Genomic DNA, 21,463 nt, shown 5'->3' on the forward strand with positions numbered 1-21,463 from the left:
AGGACCCTAGACCCGGTGCCGGTGAAACAGAGGTATCGAGAGTGAAGGTGACAGCCTGCTTTAAACCAGCAGCTCCACCGAGAGTTAGTGCTACAGTAAAATATATGTTCATTTTTTTTATCACTTGAAATGCTCACACTATTACAAGTGATGACATGCATACTTTTAATTTTCATGTCAGACCTATTTTTATAACACTATAAACACACAAGAAAGTCAATGCAATAGAAAATGAGCAAAATGCAAATTATTTCTGGAACAGGGTTGTGCAAACGTACTTTGTTATGATGGGGCGGAGTTTTCTGAGATTCTGGGAAATCTTTTGCCAGGTAAAAATTCGTTTCTGACTCTGGTTCTGCAGACGTGAAGGATCTGTCCGTGTAGAAGGTTCGTCAGGTTGTACCGGGGATGGGTGGTGACGGTATAATTCTAATTGGAAATTTCTCAAGCAATGCACTCTTTCCCCATCATTGAATGTATTAATATTGTAAGGTGGGAGGGGGATAATAATCTGTGTACGCAGTGTTTTTGTTTTTGTTTTGGATATCTTTAAAAAAATGGCCAAAGATCCCTTCAGATTTTTGTATTTGTATCCTATTGTTCGATATCTCTTTACTACTTTGCCCAGAGAAACAATTAGAAGTCTCTCCAAAGTCAGAAGAAACTCTTTCATAGTTGTCAGGTGTCCCCTCTGGAAGATATTCCCTCCCATCCTGTTCTAGTGACAACTGCAAAAAGTTGGATTATTACAATGGTCACCAGGACAAGCCGGTGAGGGTGAATCTATCCAATGGTGATATGGAGAGCAATAAAACCTGGTGGGGGTTTTAATGGGGGTGGCAAAAGTGTCCTTCTGTGTGGCTGGGAAGTAATAAGAAAGTGAGTATAAGTGACTTTAGGTGCTTGCAGTGCAGGGACAAGACTATCCAGTGCCCGGGTAAAAGTTGGGAAACTGTGCCTGGATGGAGGAGGGGTGTCAGGACCTGGATCTGAACCTGGGACCTCTGCTCAGTGGCGGCTGGTGCTCAAAATTTTTTGGGGGGGCGCAAACAAACTGAAAAATTCTGAAAAAAAAAAACATCAATTGCAGCCTCACTGTGCCCATCAAACGCTGCCACTGTGCCCATCAAACGCTGCGACTGAGCCCCAAATGCTGCCACTGTGCCCATTAAATGCTGCCACTGTGCCCCAAATGTTGCCACTGTGCCCCAAATGCTGCCACTGTGCCCCAAATGTTGCCACTGTGCCCCAAATGCTGCCACTGTGCCCCAAGTGTTGCCACTGTGCCCCAAGTGCTGCCACTGTGCCCCAAATGCTGCCACTGTGCCCCAAATGTTGCAACTGTGCTCCAAGTGCTGCCACTGTGCCCCCCGCGGCACTTACCTTGTCACGGATGGGCAGCGGGTGACGGCGGCAGGAGGCGAGCGGTGTCCTCCATTTCTTCCCCAACCCTTATGTCTTCTCCCGCCCGCTCCTCCTCTCATCCTCTGCTATGATTGGATGCCTGATAGGCGTTCAATCACAGTGCCTGTCATTTCAGCCAGTCGGGTGACAGGTAACACAGACCCGGCAACCTGATTGGCTGAGAGGCGGTTCAATGTTAGCAAAGTGAATTCCTTTGCTTTGCTAACATACAGCTGAGTGAGAAGCGAACGCACAGCGTTGCGCCCGCTTCTCACATTTTTGGGCGCCTTTTAGAGCCTATGGCTCTAATCCGGTGCTTCCAAAAAACACTCCTGCCGGTGTGATTCAGATGCCCGGCGCCAGAAAATGGGCCGGGCACCTCAAAAGGGGGTGTCAGCAGTGACCATAGATAGATTCATGCAATGCATGAATCTATCTATGGTGATTAGAGCAGTGCAGGAGAGGGAGGGGGCGGCGCTCCTGGGCCCTTTATGGATGCACCACCACTGCCTCTGCTATGTCTGGTAGTAAATCTTCTTGCTGAGCTACCTGAGATTCTGGACAGCTCGCTATCTGATCCCTTAGACAATCTTGTCTTGTACCTTGTTTCTTGTGAACCTTGAACTATTTGCTCCTCCCGTTACCTTCCTATTTAAGCCTTTGCACCTCCTGTTTGCCAGATTATTGTGCTGTTCCCTACCAATATCTCCACTGCTGTCCACATCTTTGCTACCATTCATTACCGACCTTTGGTTTGTTCCTCAGCTACACTTCTGCTTGATCCCAACCTGCTACATCTAGTACTTGGCCCTGTCTTGCTCACCTCCTATTGGGGCAATCTTGCAGACCGTGATCTGGTGCTAGCACACAGAATAGCCCATCCCCACCATCAGGAGTGCTGGTAAAGACTGGTTAGTGCTTAGACCTTGCAGCTTGGGTGAGCCTGCGTCATCCGCCATGGTGACCTCCTTGTGTGCTTATTCCTGCTGATCGATGGGAACGTCTCTGCGCTATGGCTACTGGTCTCTGAGCCTAACCCCTGACTGTGACAAGGTAAATAGGACTAAAAGAGGTGGGTGCAGCACACCGTGCCAAAATGTCCACACCTGCCCCATCTACTCAGAAGGTATCCATATGATGAAGAAGCAGACAACTTGTTTAGAGGATTTTATCTCTTTATCATGTACAGTATCTCACAAAAGTGAGTACACCCCTCACATTTTTGTAAATCTTTTCTTCTATCTTTTCTTATGTGACAACACTGAAGAAATGACACTTTTTTACAATGTAAAGTAGTGAGTGTACAGCTTGTATAACAGTGTCAATTTGCTGTCCCCTCAATATAACTCAACACACAGCCATTAATGTCTAAACTGCTGGCAACAAAAGTGAGTACACCCCTGATCAAAATGTCCAAATTGTGCCCAAAGTATCAATATTTTGTTTGGCCACCATTATTTTCCAGCACTGCCTTAACCCTCTTGGGCATGGAGTTCACCAGAGCTTCACAGGTTACCACTGGAGTCCTCTTCCACTCCTCCATGACGACATCACGGAGCTGGTGGGTGTAAGAGACCTTGCCTTCCTCCACCTTCCATTTGAGGATGTCCCACAGATGATCAATAGGGTTTAGGTCTGGAGACATGCTTCAACAGTCCATCACCTTTACCCTCAGCTTCTTTAGCAAGGCAGTGGTGGTCTTGGAGGTGTGTTTGGGGTGGTTATCATGTTGGAATACTTCCCTTTGGCCCAATGTCTGAAGGGAGGGGATCATGCTCTACTTCATTATGTCACAGTACATGTTGGCATTCATGGATACCTCAATGATCTGTAGCTCCCCAGTGCCGGCAGCTAATGGTGGAGATGCTATAGTCAGTCTAATGCCCAGGGGAGAGATGGAAAACTGCCCCCCCTACACACAAACACACACACTGGGTGGAGACATGCACTGAGATGTATGAAATGGTTGTGACGTGCCCAAATAGTGCAAATGGTTGTGTGCACTCCAAACTGAAGAGTTAAATATCAGTGCACAAATATGGGGCTGTGTCAGTGGTATCACTGGAAGGAAAAATGTCACTGCATCAGTGGTGCCACTGGAAGGAAAAAATGCCTCTATCTCACTAATGTCAGTAAAAGGAAAAATGTCACTACTTAGGTGGTGTCACTAGAAGGAAAACATGTCTGTGTCAGTATTGTCACTGGTAAGAGAAAATGTCCAAACACCTGTGGAAGGAAAAAATGCCCCTATGTCAGTAGTCTCCATGTATAAATACATAAGAGGGGATATGATCAGCTTTCAATTTGTGTGTGTCCTTTTTTATTTTTTTTTCTATGTTGGTTGAACTAGATGGTCTATGTAACTATGTAACTATGTAATTATTGTGACTTGGTGGAATCCCATCCAAGTTTTAGAAACGACCTTAGCAGGGTTTGTTCCGGACCAGATTTTATAGTCCACTTGTGTCCACCAACAAGTGGTATAAATAAAGCAGGACGGGAGCAAAAGATTATTCTTGGCCTGGGACTCAGGAAGCCATACCTGAGAGAACTGCTGATCTGAAGTTTGTTTTGTGAGAGAAAGAAAAGTTTGCATGAAAAATAAAAAAAATAGACAATAAATCCTTGCCATCCAGGCACTAACTAAACATTTCAGGTCCCTAACTCTCGGGTGAAGGGCTTCTCCCAGTCACCTACAAAACAAAGATAATGCAAACCTTTTCTTTCTCTCAAATGTTGGTAAGTGCCGCGCAGACGGCGGGCGGGCAGGGGGCACAGTGGCAGCACTTGGGGCACAGTGGCAAATTAGGAGCTCAATGGATTTTCTGACAGATTAACAATTTAATAAACTTGCAGCATTCTAAAGTGACATAACATTGGGAAATGTGGATGTATTTCAAAGATTTAATGATTTTTTTTTACTTATTTTTCAGTGGTTGAAAACAAAGACTCAACTAACACATTGTCATTACCTGCAATTGAGCGTCTATACTGAGAAGACATGAAGTTCCTCCTAACTTTGCTTTTGCTCATCCCAGTCATAACTGCTTCAGATGAACACAAATCTAAAGAGACCCATGAAGATGCTGAAGGTGGAAAGAAAGCCCAAGCACTAAAAGAAGCAGTAAAAGGAAATACTGAATTTGCCTTTAATCTCTTCAAGCACCTGACCTCTGTGTCTTCTCAGGGCAAGGATTCACCACCCAAAAATATTGTTTTTTCACCTTTCAGTATTTCTTCTGCTTTTTTCATGCTGTTGTTGGGCGCCCAATCAAAGACCCACCAGGAAATCCTGGAAGGTTTGAGCCTGAACAACACAAACTCCACAGAAAGTGAGCTCCACCAGGCTTATTGCACTCTTCTCCATCTGCTGAATGAACCAAAAAGCAGCCTTCAAGTTGACATCGGCAATACCCTCTTTGTACAGCAGACAATGACCTTGCTGAAGAGCTTTGAAGATGATTTAAAGAATCTTTATCATGCTGCAATTAGGAAGACCAATTTCAATGACCCACAAGAGGCTACAAAAGAAGTGAATGAATATGTGAAGAATAAAACTGAAGGCAAAATCAAGGAACTCGTCAAAGAATTTCCCGCAGATACTAAGTTGGCCCTGGTCAACTATGTTCTGTTTAAGGGTAAGAAGAGAGCCACAGGATCTGGAGTAGATGATTACATATATAGTGCTACCCGAGGAGAGGCTGCTGTAGATTACCCCAGGTCTTACTTGCTAGCACAGAAGCTGCTAGTCACAAGAACAGTTCCATGCACACTGACAATACAGGCTCAGTCTAGAGGATGTCAAACAAAACCAAAGGAGTTTCTAAGCTCAACTTACCATCCAACCTGCGACCAAATTATCCTGTCTATTAATATGCATTTAGGGATTTATTCTGCACACATTTGCAAATACATGTGCCCTGTCAAGGCACCCCATTTTCTGTAGTCCCAACTTAAAAATTTGAGAGCCTCCACAGTGGAAGCACTGGTGAGGCAACGCAGTGGATACCTTTGCTGCCATAGTGCTATGTGCTGGGTGTCCAGTGCACCCCTGTGGCTTTAAGGAGGGTTGGGTTCCCACCAGGCTCATCCACCCTCTAACTATCCATTATAATGCATGTGCTTCCACTGTGGAGGCTATCAAAGCCCTTCCAGTGCTCCTTGCTGTGAAGGCCAGTTATAGGTGGGGCAGTGGCCAGTTGTTTGTACTGTTTAAATACTGTTGAGACAATGCAATGGACACCTTTGCTGCCATAGTGATATGTGCTGGGTGTCCAGTGTGCCCCTGTGCTTTTAAGGAGGGCTGGGCTCCCTCCAGGCTCACCTGCCCTCTACCTAACCATTATAATGCATGTGCTTCCAATGTGGAGGCTCTCAAAATTTAGAGTTAGGATTACAGAAAACAGGGTGCCTTGATGGGACTTACGCATGTAATTGCAAATGTGTGCCGACTAAACCCCCATTTTTTAACGCATATTGTCAGACAGGATCATTTGGTTGGTTGCAGGCTGGTCAGTAAGTTGAGCTTGGAAATTTCTTTGTTTTTTTGTTTTTTTACATGCATCGCCCTTACAGTGCTCCTTGCTGTGGAGGCCAGTTATAGGTGGGATGATAGCCAGGGTCATGCACAGGAGAGCAGAGAAAGACAGTCCATTAAACAAGCCGGGGTCAAATCAGGAGGCGGGCAGAAGACAGGTCCAGGGGCAAGCCTAGTCGTTAACAGGTATTTACAGCAAGGTTTCACAGGAACAAACGCACTAAAGAAGATCAGCCAACAATCACAGAGGGTAACTAGCTCCCTTATAAAGGCCTCTTGGCCCCAATCCAGGCTGAGAACATGCACATCAGTGCGCTTGCACATACCCATGTGCCTGCGCACTGATGTGCATCCAGCTCGCATTCCTGCTGCCATGTAAGGCACTGGCAGTAATGACGGGTCTTCATGGGCCAGTGTCCTGACAGTAAGTCTTACTCACAATGTCCCAGGTGCTGACTGCCACCTTCGATGGGTAGTTCCTCAGTGGGGGAGATGAAAAAAAAAACCTCTTTCTTCATACCAGGACTTTAGAACAGTGCTCTCCTGCAAAATCATGTAGCAATGTTCTCCCAGCCCTCGGGCCCAGCTACTGATGAGGTCCTTACTGTAGTTCCCATCTCACTACAGCTGCCTCCAGGGGCAGCAGGCCAGGAGAATAGGAACCTATTAGCAGGGGAAGACCTTCTCGTAAGGCCTCCCTTCCATATTTATCACCTTCCAGGGCACCTTCTGGATGCCCCCTTCCAGGAATTGGCTGAGGCAGGATATATTTATATTATATATATATATATATATATATATATATATATATATACACATACATATCATATTCATATCTGAATATTTGACTCTCCCTGCTCTATATTCTGGAAGCTTCTCCCAGGAGAAATCAGACACCCAGCTTAGAAAGACCAGACAGAAAAAATAGATCACTGATCCACTGACTACAGTGAAGCGAACAACTGAATTTAGCCTTATAGCCTAACTAGAGAAGGTTGCTACACATATCAGTTGATTCCAGAGTTGTCAACCCTGCCCATTTTTCTGCTGCTATATAGCAAAACACGCTCCCTTAATTAATGGAGGTAAGGAGGGAAGAGATGTTCTGTAGTCCAGTAATGTTGAACTGGGCAGAGCTGAAAACACTGCTTGAGGTTTCAGTGTTTTAGGAAGAAGATTAATGATGTTAGAACTTTGAGACAATAATGGTTGACACTTCTATGTTCACATTTTTATAAATATTATGTTGTCCCTTGTATCTAGATTATAGGTAGGCAGCTTCCCTGCACCAAAGGAGTTCCTCCATTACCTCAGGCTGTGAAAACAATCTTTAAATCTGGAATGTAAAACATCATTCCAAAATATTTGAGTCCAATATGAAGTTTTTTCCCAAGATTAATTAGATACAAAAGCTAACACATTTTAGAGGGCCAAAAATGTCCCTTTTCATCAGGGTTCGGGGCAATAGGTGACTTCAAGGATATATTCTTTCTCATGCATTTCCCAAAACAAAGTCTGCTTCATCTGAGAAATCCTTCCTTTATAGAGCTTTATCCAAGCATCTCACCTCCATTTGCTCGGCACCTTGCCATCGCTCAGAACGATGCCGGGAGGAACGCTCAGGTTGGAAAGCAGAGTGCCGAGCGCATACTTGATTGGCTCATTAAATGAAGTATTTCCCAGATGAAGCAGTTCTGGGAAATGCATGAGAAAGAATATATCCTTGAAGTCACCTACTGCCTTAAACCCCCTGGTGAAGGGGGCCATGTTTGGCCCTTCAAAACCGGTTAGCTTTTGTATGCAATTCCTTTTGGAACAAACTTAATTTTGTACTAAAATATTTTGGTGCGGCCCTTCAATTCCAGATTAAAATATTAGTATTTCAGTCTAGCAGAGGCAATGTTGTCAGCTTACACAGAAAGTTAGGAGTTTACCAGATTTGGGTTGCTGTACTTGCAGCAGTTTTAACCTTTCCATACCTAAGCTTTTTTCTGACATTTGTTGCTTACAAGTTAAAACCAGTATTTTTTGCTCAAAAATTACTTAGAACCCCCAAACATTATATATATTTTTATAGCAGAGACCCTGAAAAAATACACTTTCATGAATTAAAAAAAAAACTGTAAAGTTAACCCAATGTTTTTTGCATAATATGAAAGATGAAGTTAAGCCAAGTAAATAGATACCTAACATGTCATGCTTTAAAATTGTGCACACTCATGGAATGATGACAAACTACAATACTTAAAAACCTCCTTAGGCGACACTTTAAAAATGTCTACAGGTTACCAGTTTAAAGTTACAGAGGAGGTTTAGTGCTAGAATTATTGCTCTCACTCTAACGATCATGACGATACCTCACATGTGTGGTTTAAACTCTGTTTACATTTGCGGTCCTGACTTACATATGGGCACGGAGGAATGGGGCGCCTTAAATTTTTATTTTTGTTTTTCTTATTTATGTATTTATTTATTTTTTACACTGTCCCTTCGGGGGGAAAAAAAATTCTGATAATTTTTTTTGCTGTCAGAAGGAATGTAAACATCCTTTGGGACAGTAATAGGCAGTGACAGGTACTCTTTATGGAGGGATCGGGGGTCTAAAGGACCCTTTGCACTTAACAGTATTCAAAATGCCAAGTTTGGCTGTTTTGAATGCTGTTATTTTTTTAAATTTGGCACCTTTAAGTCTTCTGTAAACTGGAAGTGATGTCATGTAGACATGCGCACTGCTGAAAAATGTGTTCGTTTTCACTTTCATTTAATTTGTTTTTTTTTTGTTTTGTTTTTCATTCGTTATGATCGCAATTCGTAAATTTGTAAATTTGAAAATTCGTAAATTCGAAAATAAGAAAGAAAATCCGAAAATTCTAAAGAATAACTAACTAACTAACTATTAAGTTATGGATATTATTATTATACGAGATTTATATAGCGCCAAAAGTTTACTCAGCGCTTTACAATGTATAAGGGGGACAACACAATTACAGTACAGTTCAATACAAAAGGTACAGGAGGGCCCTGCTCGTAGAGCTTACATTCTAAAGGGATATTGGAGCTTCCTTTCAAATTTGGCTGTTAGTGAACATAACAAATTTATCTGAAGTTACAAATTATCCGAAATAACGAATGCCGCATATAAACGAATGGAACCGAACAAATTAATAATTAGTGATAATAGTAATAATAATAATAAAACGTTTTTTATTATTGTTATTAATTAGTTACGTTCCATTCGTTTAGATTCGGCATTCGTTATTTCGGATAATTCATAACTTTGGTTAAATTCGTATTCGTTACATTCACTAACAGCCTAATTTGAAAGGAAATTCCAATACCTATAATTTAATAGTTAGTAATAGTTAAGTTATTATTAGTTAGTTATTATTTCAGATTTTCTCATTTTCAGGTTTTTGGATTTTCGAATTTCTGAATTTTCAAATTTACAAATTTATGAATTTTCAAATTTTCGGAAAAATTTGTTAAATGGGTTTTCGATAATTCGGATATTTCCAAATTAACTAATTTTTTCGAAATTCATTAAAAAAATTCGGAACGAAATTAATTGCACATGCCTAATGTCATGACATTGCTTCCAGGTTACTAGATCCGAGACCCAATCAAAGCCAATTCTGGCTTAATTCGGGTCTTCGGCCAGCCAGCAGACGTATCCGGTGGGATGGAAGAGCTTGGGAGAGCCATGGAAGACGGCGGGAGGAGGGGGGAGGTCCCCTCCCACTCCTTGGGATAAGAGCCAAGCAGCTTTTTAGCTGCATCGGTTGTTTTTCCAAGAAAGCCATCCGCCGGCTCTAAAAAACGATACCGGGGTCATGCATCCAACTGCAGGCATCACCCCAGTACAAACCCTTCAAGCCGAGGCCGCATATTTGCATCCAGTTGGCGTGAAGGGCTTAAAGAGACAAAACATGGGAAATGTACCGGTATTGTTGAGATGTGTTGAATATGCTTTTTTCCAGATGTTCGCTTTAATGCCAGGAGCACGTTTTATTTGGGGCATTAAATCTAATAATTTCATGAGTTTATTTATCCATTCACCAGAGATTTTATCGGATTTAAAACACATGCATGTTTTATGTTATTAGGAGAATGGCAGGACCCTTTTAATGCAGCATTTACAAGTACCCAGAAGTTCAAGGTTGATAAGAACACAACGGTGGATGTTCCAATGATGCGTCGAACGGGTCAGTACAACAATTACCGTGACACAAAGCTTCCTTGTACAGTGGTGGAGCTTCCATACAAGGATAACGCATCCATGATCATCGCCATGGCTGACCCGGGCAAGATCGATGAGGTAGAGCAAGGATTGTCTGCTGAGACCATACAACGATGGAGGACATCATGGAGCAAAACGTAAGAGGAGAACACTGCAGGCCAGTACAAAAAAAACGAAACTTTGTTTACATGTTTATTCAAACTTAAAAACCATTCTCCTATAATTGCATAACACGTATCTATATTCTGACATGCCATATGCCAGCTGAAAGTTACAATTGAACTTGCTGGGCGAGCATGTATACACTCATTTAGCTTACAGGAGAAAGACAGCCCAAGACAGACATCAGCAGTGCTGTGATGTTGACTAGTATTCTAAAGGGTAGGAAGGAGGCAGGACAAGAACAGGAAGGAGGTGGGAGAAGGGCAAACAGGAGGAAAGACAAAGGGAAGCAGAAGGTGGAACAAGGGCAGGCAGGTCAAAGTCAGGCAGGAGGTGGTAAAAGGGCTTGCAGGAGGCAGGACAAAGACAATTAGAAGGTTTGACAAGGACAGACCAGAGGCAAAACAAAAACAAGCAGAAGGTGTAACAAGGGCAGGCAGGAGGCAGGTCAAATGTAGGCAGAAGGCTGGAAAAGGCCAGGCAAGAAGCAGGACAAGAGCAAGGAGGATAAGGGAAAAGAGCTAGCAGAAGGAAGGACAAAGGTAGGCAGAAGGTTGAACAAACGCAGGCAGGAGCCAGAACAAAAACTTGCAGAAGGCTAAACAAGGGTAGGCAGGAGTCATGGCAAAGGCATTCAGATAGTGAGATAAGAGCAAACAGGAGGAAGGACAAAAGTAGGCAGTTTTTCAAACAAGGGAAGGCAGGAGGCAGGACAAAGGCTTTTAGATGGTGGGACAAGGGCAGGCAGGAGGAAGGACATGGACATGGACAGGCAAAAGGTTGAATAAGGACAGGCAAGAGGAAGTACAAAGTCATTCAGATGGTAGAGCAAGGGCAGGCAGGAGGCATGACAAAGGCAGGCAGAAGGTGAGACAAAGGCAGGCAGGAGGCAGGGCAAAGGCAGGCAGAAGGCTGAACAAGGACATACAGGAGGCATGACAAAGGCAGGCATAAGGTGAGAAAAAGGCAGGCAGAAAGCATGACAAAGGCTTTCAGATAGTGGGACAAGTGCAGGCAGGAGGGATGATAAAGGCATGCAGAGGGTGTGACAAGGGCAGGCAGGAGGCAAAATAAAGGCAGGCAGTGGCAACGGGCAAGGGCAGGGCCCACAGGCATGATGTGAAGCTTTGATGCCATTGGATCATTATGACACAGGCATTGTCAGAGAGGTCAGGGATTACAGCCTCTGTGTTTTTTTTCTTGACAGGTTCATTTTTTAAAACTGGCTGTGCACATTACATTCTAATTATACAATCTTATTTAGATCTACCAAAAATTTCGTGGGGAAAGTTATAACTTAGGGATGGGCTGTCTGTTCGTGTCGAACATGAGTTAGACTCGAACAATGGCTGTTCGCCCGTTCGCCAAACAGCGAACAATTTGGGGCGTTCGCGGCAAATTCAAAAGCCGCGGAACACCCTTAAAAATCTATGGGAGAAATCAAGAGTGCTAATTTTAAAGGTTAATATGCAAGCTATTGTCATAAAAAGTTTTTGGGGACCCAGGTCCTGCCCCAGGGGTATCAATGCAAAAAAGTTTTAAAAACGGACGTTTTTTCTTGGAGCAGTGATTTTAATAATGCTTAAAGTGAAACAATAAAAGTGAAATATTCCTTTAAATTTCGTACCTGGGGGGTGTCTATAGTATGCCTGTAAAGTGGCGCATGTTTCCCGTGTTTAGAACAGTCCAAGAGCAAAATGACATTTCTAAAGGGAAAAAAAGTCATTTAAAAATACTAGGGATAGCACCGGCTGCTATAATGAATTGTCGGGTCTCTGCAATACTTATAAAAGTCATTGAAAAAAACGGCCTGGGATTCCCCCATAGTGCATTACCAGGCCCTTTGGGTCTGGTATGAATATTAAGGGGAACCCCAAACCAAAATTTAAAGAAAAATGCGTGGGGGTTCCCCCAAATTCCATACTAGGCCCTTCAGGTCTGATGTGGATTTTAACGGGAACCCCACGCCAAAATTAAAAAAAAAAAAAAAATGGTGTGGGGGCCCCCCTAAAAATCCACACCTGACCCTTATCCGAGCACGCAACCTGGCAGGCCGCAGGAAAAGAGGGGGGGACGTCTCTTGTCTTTTTGAACATTTTTGACACTTTTTTTGTGAAATGGTAGGTGTACCCCATTACCATTTCACACAGGAGGCCAGGATCTGGGGGTCCACTTGTTAAAGGGGGCTTCCAGATTCTGATAAGCCCACCGCCCACATACCCCCACAACCACCAGGCAAGGGTTGTTGGGATGAGGCCCTTGTCCCCATCAACATGGGGACATCCTCCCCATGTTGAAGGCATGTGGCCTTGTATGGTTCAGGAGGGGGGGCGCTCTCTCATCCCCCCTCTTTTCCTGCAGCCTGCCAGGTTGTGTGCTCGGATAAGGGTCTTGTGTGGATTTTTAGGGTGGTTCCCACTTAATTTTTGTTTTTTAATTTTGGCGTGGGGCTCCCCTTAAAATCCATACCAGACCTGAAGGGCCTGGTATGGAATTTGGGGGGCCCCCATGCATTTTTTTTTAAATTTTGGTTCGGGGTTCCCCTTAATATTCATACCAGACCCAAAGGGCCTGGTAATGCACTGTGGGGGAACCCCAGGCCGTTTTTATCAATGACTTTTATGAGTATTGCAGAGACCCCGAGAATTCATTATAGCTGCCGGCGCTAGCACTTTTAAATGACTTTTTTTTCCTTTAGAAATGTAATTTTGTGCTCGGACTGTTCTAAACACGGGAAACATGCGCCCCTTTACAGGCATACTATAGACACCCCCCAGATAGAAATTTAAAGGAATATTTCACTTTTATTGTTTCACGTTAAGCATTAAAATCACTGCTCCCAAAAAACCGTCCCTTTTTAAAAATTTTATTTGCATTGATCCATGTCCCCTGGGGCAGGACCCGGGTCCCCAAACACTTTTTATGACATTAACTCTTGTATATTAACCCTTAAAATTAGCGCTTTTGATTTTTCACATTCATGTCCCATAGACTTTAATGGTGTTCGAACAAATTTTTTGCCAGTTCTCATGTTCTGCTGCGAACCGGGGGGTGGGGGGGGGGGGTGGGGGGGGGGTTGTTCGGCTCATCCCTATTATAACTTGGTTATAGATTGAATGGCTTGTTTAGGTAAGCCTCCGCACTACATAGTTGTATTTAATGCTTAATTCCAGTACTGCAGGGCCTGCAGTGTAAAAATTAAACATTAAATTGGACATTAAATCTGGAGAAGATTGTGCAGAGGTTGTACAATCCGATTCTAATGCATGTGAATCGCCATTGATGTATCAGCAACAATTCTAGGGTGAGGATCTACCTAAATAATCCATTCAGTTTATATCCCTCTCACTGCAAGTTTAACCACTTCAGCTCCGGAAGGTTTTACCCCCTTCATGACCATTTTTTGCTATTCGGCACTGCGCTACTTTAAATGGTAATTGCGCGGTCATGCAATGATGTACTCAAACAAAATTTATAGCATTTTCTCCCTACAAATAGAGATTTCTTTTGGTGGTATTTGATCACCACTGGGTTTTTTTTTTTTTTTGCACTATAAACAAAAAAAAAAAAGCATAACTTTTAAAAAAAAAAACTATATTTTGTACTTCCTGTTATAAAACATATCAATAATTTTTTTTTTTTTATAAAGAACACATTTTTCATACATTTAGACCAAAATGTATTCTGCTACATGCTAAAATATAACTGTATATTGATTGGTTTGCGTGAAAGGTATAGAGTCTACAAACTATGGTTCAGTACACAGTATATAGTGGAATTATTGTTTTTTGTATATACTAGTAATGGCGGCAAACAGCAACTTATAGTGGGACGGCGGGCAATCTGACACTAACTGACACTTTCTAACTGCCACTGACATCACCAGTGACACTAATACAGTGATTAGTGCAAATATTATACACTGTCACTGTACTAATGACATTGGCTGGGAAGGGGTTAACATCTAGGGGTGATCAAAAGTTAAATGTGTGCTTAAAGGGTAAGTTCACCTTTACAGAAAAATCTTACACAGGACCCCCTGCTCACCCCCCCCAGGCCTGCTGACCTGGAGCATGGCAAATTCCGGTTATGAGCCCCGGTATAGCCGCCTCACGGCTTAATCTTCAAAATGTGCCCCATCAGGAGGTACGTTTAGGAGCATTCTAATTGTTTGGCTCCATCACATGGGCAGCGCCGCCCAATCAGAACCCACATAGGCCGTCCTGTCAGCAGGGAAGAGAAAAAACTGAGGGGATTTTTTTAAACAGCACATATTGCGAAATGTTCGTAAACCGCGTTACTCGCAATCCGAGGTTCCACTGTACATGATTCTGCACAGCCGGCCCGCACTGTAACAGTAAAACTACAGTGTGCGGTCAGCAAGTAGTTAATGATAAATTGTTGTGTTGTCTTTCTAATGCTGGGTCATGTATGGCTCTACAAATGTTTTGGTGGATCAGCAGCTCTATGGGGGTCTCAGCTGCAGTGGGGTGGATAGAAAAGGTGGTTGAAGTTTTTTATCCCAATGATTGTTGCAGCTATTACTATTTTCCAGTTCTCATAAGCTTCATTGTTTGTTTTGTTTGTTTACTTCACAGGACCATTGAACTTTCTGTACCCAAATTTATTATTACTTCCAAAATAAACCTGGTGGATGAGTTACCTAAAGTTGGCATCAGAACCCCTTTCACCGATGAGGCAAACTTCTCCGGAATCACTCCTGATATCAGGCCTAAAGTGGGATCGGTACGAGTCCATTCTATCCTCTAGACATGTGCAAATCATTTCCTTTCCGAATTCCTTTTTTAATGCATTTCGTCAAATTCTTTAATTTGGAAATATCCGAATGAACAAAATACACGTTTAACAAATTTTTCCGAATATTTGTAAATTCAAAAACCCAAAAATTCAAAAATCTGAAATAATAGCTAACTAATAATAACTTAACTATTAAATTATAGGTATTGGAATTTCCTTTCAAGTTTGGCTGTTAGTGAACATAACGAAAGCGAATTTATTCAAAATTATGAATTATCCGAAATAACGAATGCTGTATCTAAACGAATGGAATGTAACAAATCAATGAAAATAAATAACAATAATAATAACATTTTATTATTATCATTATTTATTACTAATTTGTTCCGTGTCATTTGTTTGAATGCGGCATTCGTTATTTCAGACAATTCGTAACTTCGGATAAATTCGTATTTGTTACGTTCACTAACAGCCAAACTTGAAAGGAAATTACAATACCTATAGTTTAATAGTTAGTAATAGTTAAGTTATTATTAGTTAGTTATTCTTTCACATTTTTGGATTTTATTTCTTTATTTTGGATTTTTGAATTTATGAATTTACGAATTGAGATCATAACGAATGACCCAAAAAATGAAAAAAAAAAAACACACGAATGAGATGAAAATGAACACATTTTTCGGCAGTGCATATGTCTATGCTCTAATATGACAATGTTAGTTCTCTCATAGAATGGAACTTAATGAATCAAAGAAAATAAATAACAATAATAATAATACAAACTTTTTATTATTATTATTTATTATTAATTTGTTCCGTTCCATTTGTTTGGATGCGGCATTCGTTATTTTGGATAATTCGTAACTTTGGATAAATTGGTATTCGTTACGTTCACTAACAGCCAAACTTGAAAGGAAATTCCAATACCTTATCAGAAACCATGAGCCAGACCGAGACAGAAGTACAGTAAAATCACAGTTGTTTATTAATAAAAATAAAAAAGGTAAATAGAGTAAGCGTAGTCAAAGCATAGTCAGAGTTCAGTAACCAGATCGGGTAATCAGCCAGGCCACAAGTCAGGGATCCAAGTACAGGAACAGCAAGCAGGATAAGGATCCAGAAGGGATGTCAGCAAAGCCAGTCTTTAAACAGGAACGCAGGAGATGGTTTCTTGTGATGTGACCAAGGCGAAGGCAGGACTTAAGTGATCTGGATGTCTTTAAGTAGGCAGGACTGATGAGCAGATCCACAACAGCTGGTTAACTGTGGAGAGAAGAGAGCTGGCAATTAGCCGACAGCTGAGCGGCCAGCTCAGACAAGGAAGGGCTAAGCCAGCCCTGACAGTACCCCCTCCTCAATGACCCCTCCCCCTCGGAGGACCACCAGGCTTGAGGGGAAAACATCTATGGAAATCAAGGAGGAGGCCAGGGGCATGTACGTCTGAGGATGAGACCCAGGAGCGTTCCTCCGGACCATACCCCTTCCAATGCACCAGATACTGTATGCCCCCACGGAACCTACAGGAGTCAACAATGGATTGTACCTCATACTCCTCATGGTTCTCAACCTGTATAGGGTGAGGACGTGGCACCAAGGTGGTAAAGCGGTTGCAGACCAACGGTTTCAATAAGGAGACATGAAACACATTTGAGATGCACATACTAGGAGGAAGGTCCAATGCGTAAGCCACTGGGTTAATCCTGCGAAGAATACGGAAAGGCCCAATAAACTGAGGTGCGAACTTCAGTGAGGGAACACGAAGTCGGAGGTTGCGAGATGACAGCCAGACCCTGTCCCCAACCTCGTAGGAAGGCGCAGGCAGGCGTCTGCGGTCAGCATGGAGTCTGTACCTATCATTAGCATGTTGCAAAGCCTCCTGGACTTGTGCCCAAGTGGACGAAGACCACGGAGATGCTCCTCTAGCGCAGGAAGACTCTGCGGAACAAACAAGTCAGGCAACATGGAAGGTTGGAAACCATAATTCGCCATAAATGGTGACATCGGGAAGCAGAATTCAAGGCACTGTTGTGAGCAAACTCTGCCCATGGTAATAGGTCTGAGCAGTTGTTGTGATGGTCAGAAATATAGCAACGTAGGAATTGCTCCAAGGACTGATTGGCTCGTTCTGTGGCCCCATTAGACTGCGGGTGATACGCAGAGGAGAAAGCAAGCCCAATTCCTAGCTGTGCACAAAAGGCTCACTAGAACTGGGACACAAACTGACTACCCCTGTCCGAGACAATCACCTTGGGTAGACCATGTAAGCGAAAGATCTCCCGACCAAAAATGGAAGCCAGTTCCTTAGAAGTGGGCAACTTTTTAAGTGGAATACAATGACACATCTCTGAGAACCGGTCAACCCCCATAAGGATAACCGTGTTGCTTTGGGAGTTGGGCAACTCCACAATGAAATCCATGGACAGGTGGGTCCAGAGCCTCTCTCCATTGGGTATGGGTTGTAGGAGGCCCACTGGAAGGTGTCGTGGAGTCTTACTCTGAGCACACACAGAACAGGCAGCTACGAAGGAAAGCACGTAGACTAGGCCACCAGAATTGTTGGGAAATGGCCCAAACGAGTTGATTCTTCCCAGGGTAGCTGGCTGCCTTGGGAGAATGGTAAGTCTGGAGCACGGCAGTACGGAGACACTCTGGGACAAAGCAGCGGTCACAAGGTTTCTCAGGAGGAGCATCGACCTGAGCAGCAAGAATTTTGTCACCCAAAGGAGAAGTGAGACTGGTGCGAACTGTAGCCAGAATACGATCAGGAGGAATCATAGGAACCGACTCCAACTTGGAAGTGGAGGAAAATTGTCGTGGCAAGACGTCAGCCCTTACATTCTTAGTACCGGGTAAGAATGAGACAATGTAATTGAAACTTGACAAGAAAAGAGCTCATTGCGCCCTTCTGGGAGAGAGGCGTTTGTTTATCCTCGGACAAGAATGTGAGATTCTTACGGTCAGTAAGAATGAGAACCGGCACAGTGGTACCTTCGAGGAGATGGCGATCTTTTTAGCCCTGAAAGAATGGAGACAACAGCTCTCTGTCACCAATCTCGTAATTGCACTCCGCAGGTGACAATTTCTTGGAAAAGTAGCCACAAGGATGCATAGTGCTCTCAGAGGTAGGACGTTGAGACAGAAGGGCGCCAACACCAGTCTCAGAAGCATCAACCTCAAGGATAAAAGGTGTTAAGCCGCCCCTATTTCTCCTTTGAACCCGGGTTGGACCTCTGGGTGTATGGATAGAACTCTCTGATCGATCGGGTAATCAAGACACACACATGGGATGGTGAATCAGAATTACAATGGTTTACTGGGTTTGCATATATCTTATACACTTACAGAGAGAGAGAGAAAAACCTCCCTCTTATTATCAGCCAATGAGATTGAAGCATAGACTTTATAAAAAAATAAGCATAAAACGTCATAAATTGCATATTCTGCCTAGAGATATCCCTCAGGTTATATTTAAATATAAGTTTATATATATGTGACCACGTATGCTAGGCAATCTGCCAATTGTTCCAGACATGGGACCATTGTTTTATCACTTCATATTTTGCTAAATGTAAAGCTAACCACACGTACATCCTGTTCAAGTACATAGCTTGTAAATAATCTTTGCACTTCTAATTTTCTGCATAAAAAAGCAAAATACATTTCTTCTTGTATAACATATCTTAAAGCAGCACTCTAACATCCTTACAATCCCTCCTTTGATCATAACAGACGAAAAGTCTGTATTGATCACCAATATTATTCATTATACCATCTCTGTTTTGTGTAAAACATAGAAACAAAAGAACATATTATACATGTCATTGAAAAAGCTGATAGGCAGATTGATAAGTTTCTTTTAGGGGGGGAAAATACGAAAGAGACTCCCATCATCTCATATAGAGCCTGGTGGTCCCATCCCTTTGAATAAACATGGAAATAAATGCCCCCTAGTTGGGACTTTAAATGGACCACCAACTCAAAAAATTATAAAAAATAAATCTTTAATATAATGAGTTAAAACACAAATACAAAAGACCACATATATAAAAGGATGCACAAGGGGGGAAAGGGGGAAAAAGAATCTGTCAAGTCACTTCACCCATTTGGGGAACAGGGGGAGAACCAGAGTCTGTAGGGGGTTCTTGTTATTGAGAGAATTAGAGTTCCATTGTTTCATCTGTGGACATGTATATTTTTCGGTGATCAGGGGCTTTCTTTATCCTTGATGCGTGGATCCATTGTGGGCTCTAGTCAGTCAGGACTGCTGTTCTTGCAACTTTCAAGACTTCAAAAGGTCCTTGGAAGATTGGGCCCGTATGTCTTCTTGCTGCTGGTTGCTTTACCAACACCCTGTCTCCGGGTATAAAAGGATGTGTTGGTTCTGTGGAGAGAGGAGGAAAGGTGACAGCTACCTTGTCATAATTTTCTGTAAAGCTTCTTACCAGGTTTTTCACATACTCTTCCTGTAAAGAATATAGATTAGGTTCCTCTCCTATTTCTGTCTATTTCCTCTGTGTTGGTTTTCCCATTAATATCTCATAAGGGGATAAGCTGTTTCTGGAATGGGGTGTGGTACGGATTTGGAAAAGTATTGCGGGAAGAAAAGCTAACCAGTTTCTCAAAGTTCCTCCTGTCGCTTTCTTTAGTTTATCGTTAATATTTCTGTTCATCCTTTCTACTACTCCTGCACTTTGGGGATGATAAGGGATGTGTAGTTTCCATTGAATACCTATCAAATCAACCTATCAACGAGTGCATTCAATTTTGCTATTTCTGTTTTATCATATGAGTGCCCGCGAACCTTAACTACATTAATGTGGCGAGGAAGAAGGAGCGCTTTCAATAAAGCGTCCACATGCTATCTGTGTAAACATTCACATCCTGTCCTTCAAAGAGCTGACATGCTCTAGTAAGAGCAATTAGTTCTGCTTGCTGCGCTGAAGTTACTTGCAGTGGTTTACTTCCTACGATAATGTCTGGGAGCATGACAACTGAGTAACCAGTCTTGTATGTGTGATCGTCAGGACATGTAAAGCTACCGTCTACAAACACATGTAAGTAATCAGGGTTGGGAGTGTCTTTTAAATCAGAACGTGCGTGGTGAAGTAGATTCTAAAAGCTGTTTATTACAGTCATGTTGAGGAATAGGATCAATTTCTGAAAGATACAATAGAGAGTGTAGAAACTTGACTTGTGGTGTTGTCTCTGAGCATGATTTGATTTCAAGGTTCTGTGTGTTAAAGAGTATAACTTCATAGCCACTTGTATGTTGTGCTGCCATATGCTGAGTACTCATGTTCTGCACAAGGTGAACTACTGAGTGTGTTGTGTATAATGTTGTATGTCCTCCCAATGTGATTTTGGATGCCTCCTTTACAGCCATTGCACAAGCTGCGAGAGCTTGAAGGCAAGAGGGCATCCCCTGAACCTGCACGGGTAATTTTTTTGACAGATATGCAACTTGTCTCAAAACCCCACCATGTCGTTGTGCTAAAATTCCTGCAAACGCTGGACCTGAGACTACACAATATAAACAGAATAGTTTATTATGGTCAGACCCAATGCAGATGCCCTTGAGAGGGACGCAGTGAGGGTGGCAAATGCTTGTAGCATTTCCTCAGTCCAATTAATCATTTTTGGAGAGCCCAACAACGTAGCTGCTCTAAGGATCGAGTCCCAGTGCGAACAATCTGGTATCCATTGTCTGCAGTAGACAATTGAGCCGAGGAAGGAGAGAAGCGCGGCTTTCTCCTTCGGGGGACTGAGGCATGTAAGTGCTTTGACCCGAGCTGGTGATACCCTTTGATTATACACCCCAAATACTCAACCTGCGACCTGCACCACTGGATCTTTTTGCAAGACGCCAAATGGCCTTCTGAGAAGAGGTGATGTAAAAGGTGCTCAGAGTCGGACTCACAGCGTCCCTGGCTCTCACTACACAGCAGTAGGTCATCTACATATTGAAGCAGTATGGAACCCTGAGGAGGTGTCTAGTCGTCAAGGGATCATTTTAATACCATAGAGAAGGCTGCTGGGCTGTCAACAAATTCTCGTGGGAAATTCTCGTGTCCAATTGACCCGGCCCCAAACAAAACCAAAAATCTTTTGTGCACCCTCCCCAACCGGTACACACAAAAAAAATGTGTTCCATGGACAATTTCCTTTAGTATGCCTTCCTTTTTGTATTCTTCAATCAATGGTGAAATGCCCTGTATTTTTCATCTGTAAGGGGATATTGTTTTTGGAAGTGTGGTATTGTGTTGGGTTTGAAAGTAGGAGAGTAAGGTGTACAATTAAGATGTCCTACAGAGGTTTTGTCCTTAGCCCAAATTGGGTGATTTTCTAGTGGTCCAGGTAGAAGCATG

The 21,463-nt window shown here is 42.8% G+C and overlaps 1 protein-coding gene across 2 annotated transcripts in view; it reads left to right on the forward strand.

Moving 5' to 3' along the window:
* The first annotated feature begins 283 nt into the window (after positions 1–283).
* The window catches only part of LOC141117350 (alpha-1-antitrypsin-like), a 39,835-nt gene continuing 18,655 nt past the window's right edge, over positions 284–21,463 (forward strand). Inside the window, exons 1-4 of one of the 2 annotated variants that reach the window (XM_073610174.1) lie at positions 284–396; positions 4,338–5,042; positions 10,045–10,315; positions 14,939–15,086. In XM_073610174.1, coding sequence (XP_073466275.1) covers positions 4,406–5,042; positions 10,045–10,315; positions 14,939–15,086 — 1,056 coding nt within the window. In that variant the 5' untranslated portion in view covers positions 284–396; positions 4,338–4,405. The remainder of the gene's footprint in view (positions 397–4,337; positions 5,043–10,044; positions 10,316–14,938; positions 15,087–21,463) is intronic. The other variant, XM_073610175.1, reaches the window with a different exon arrangement.

Source organism: Aquarana catesbeiana, linkage group LG13, assembly GCF_042186555.1.
Source record: "Aquarana catesbeiana isolate 2022-GZ linkage group LG13, ASM4218655v1, whole genome shotgun sequence".
Taxonomy (NCBI): domain Eukaryota; kingdom Metazoa; phylum Chordata; class Amphibia; order Anura; family Ranidae; genus Aquarana; species Aquarana catesbeiana.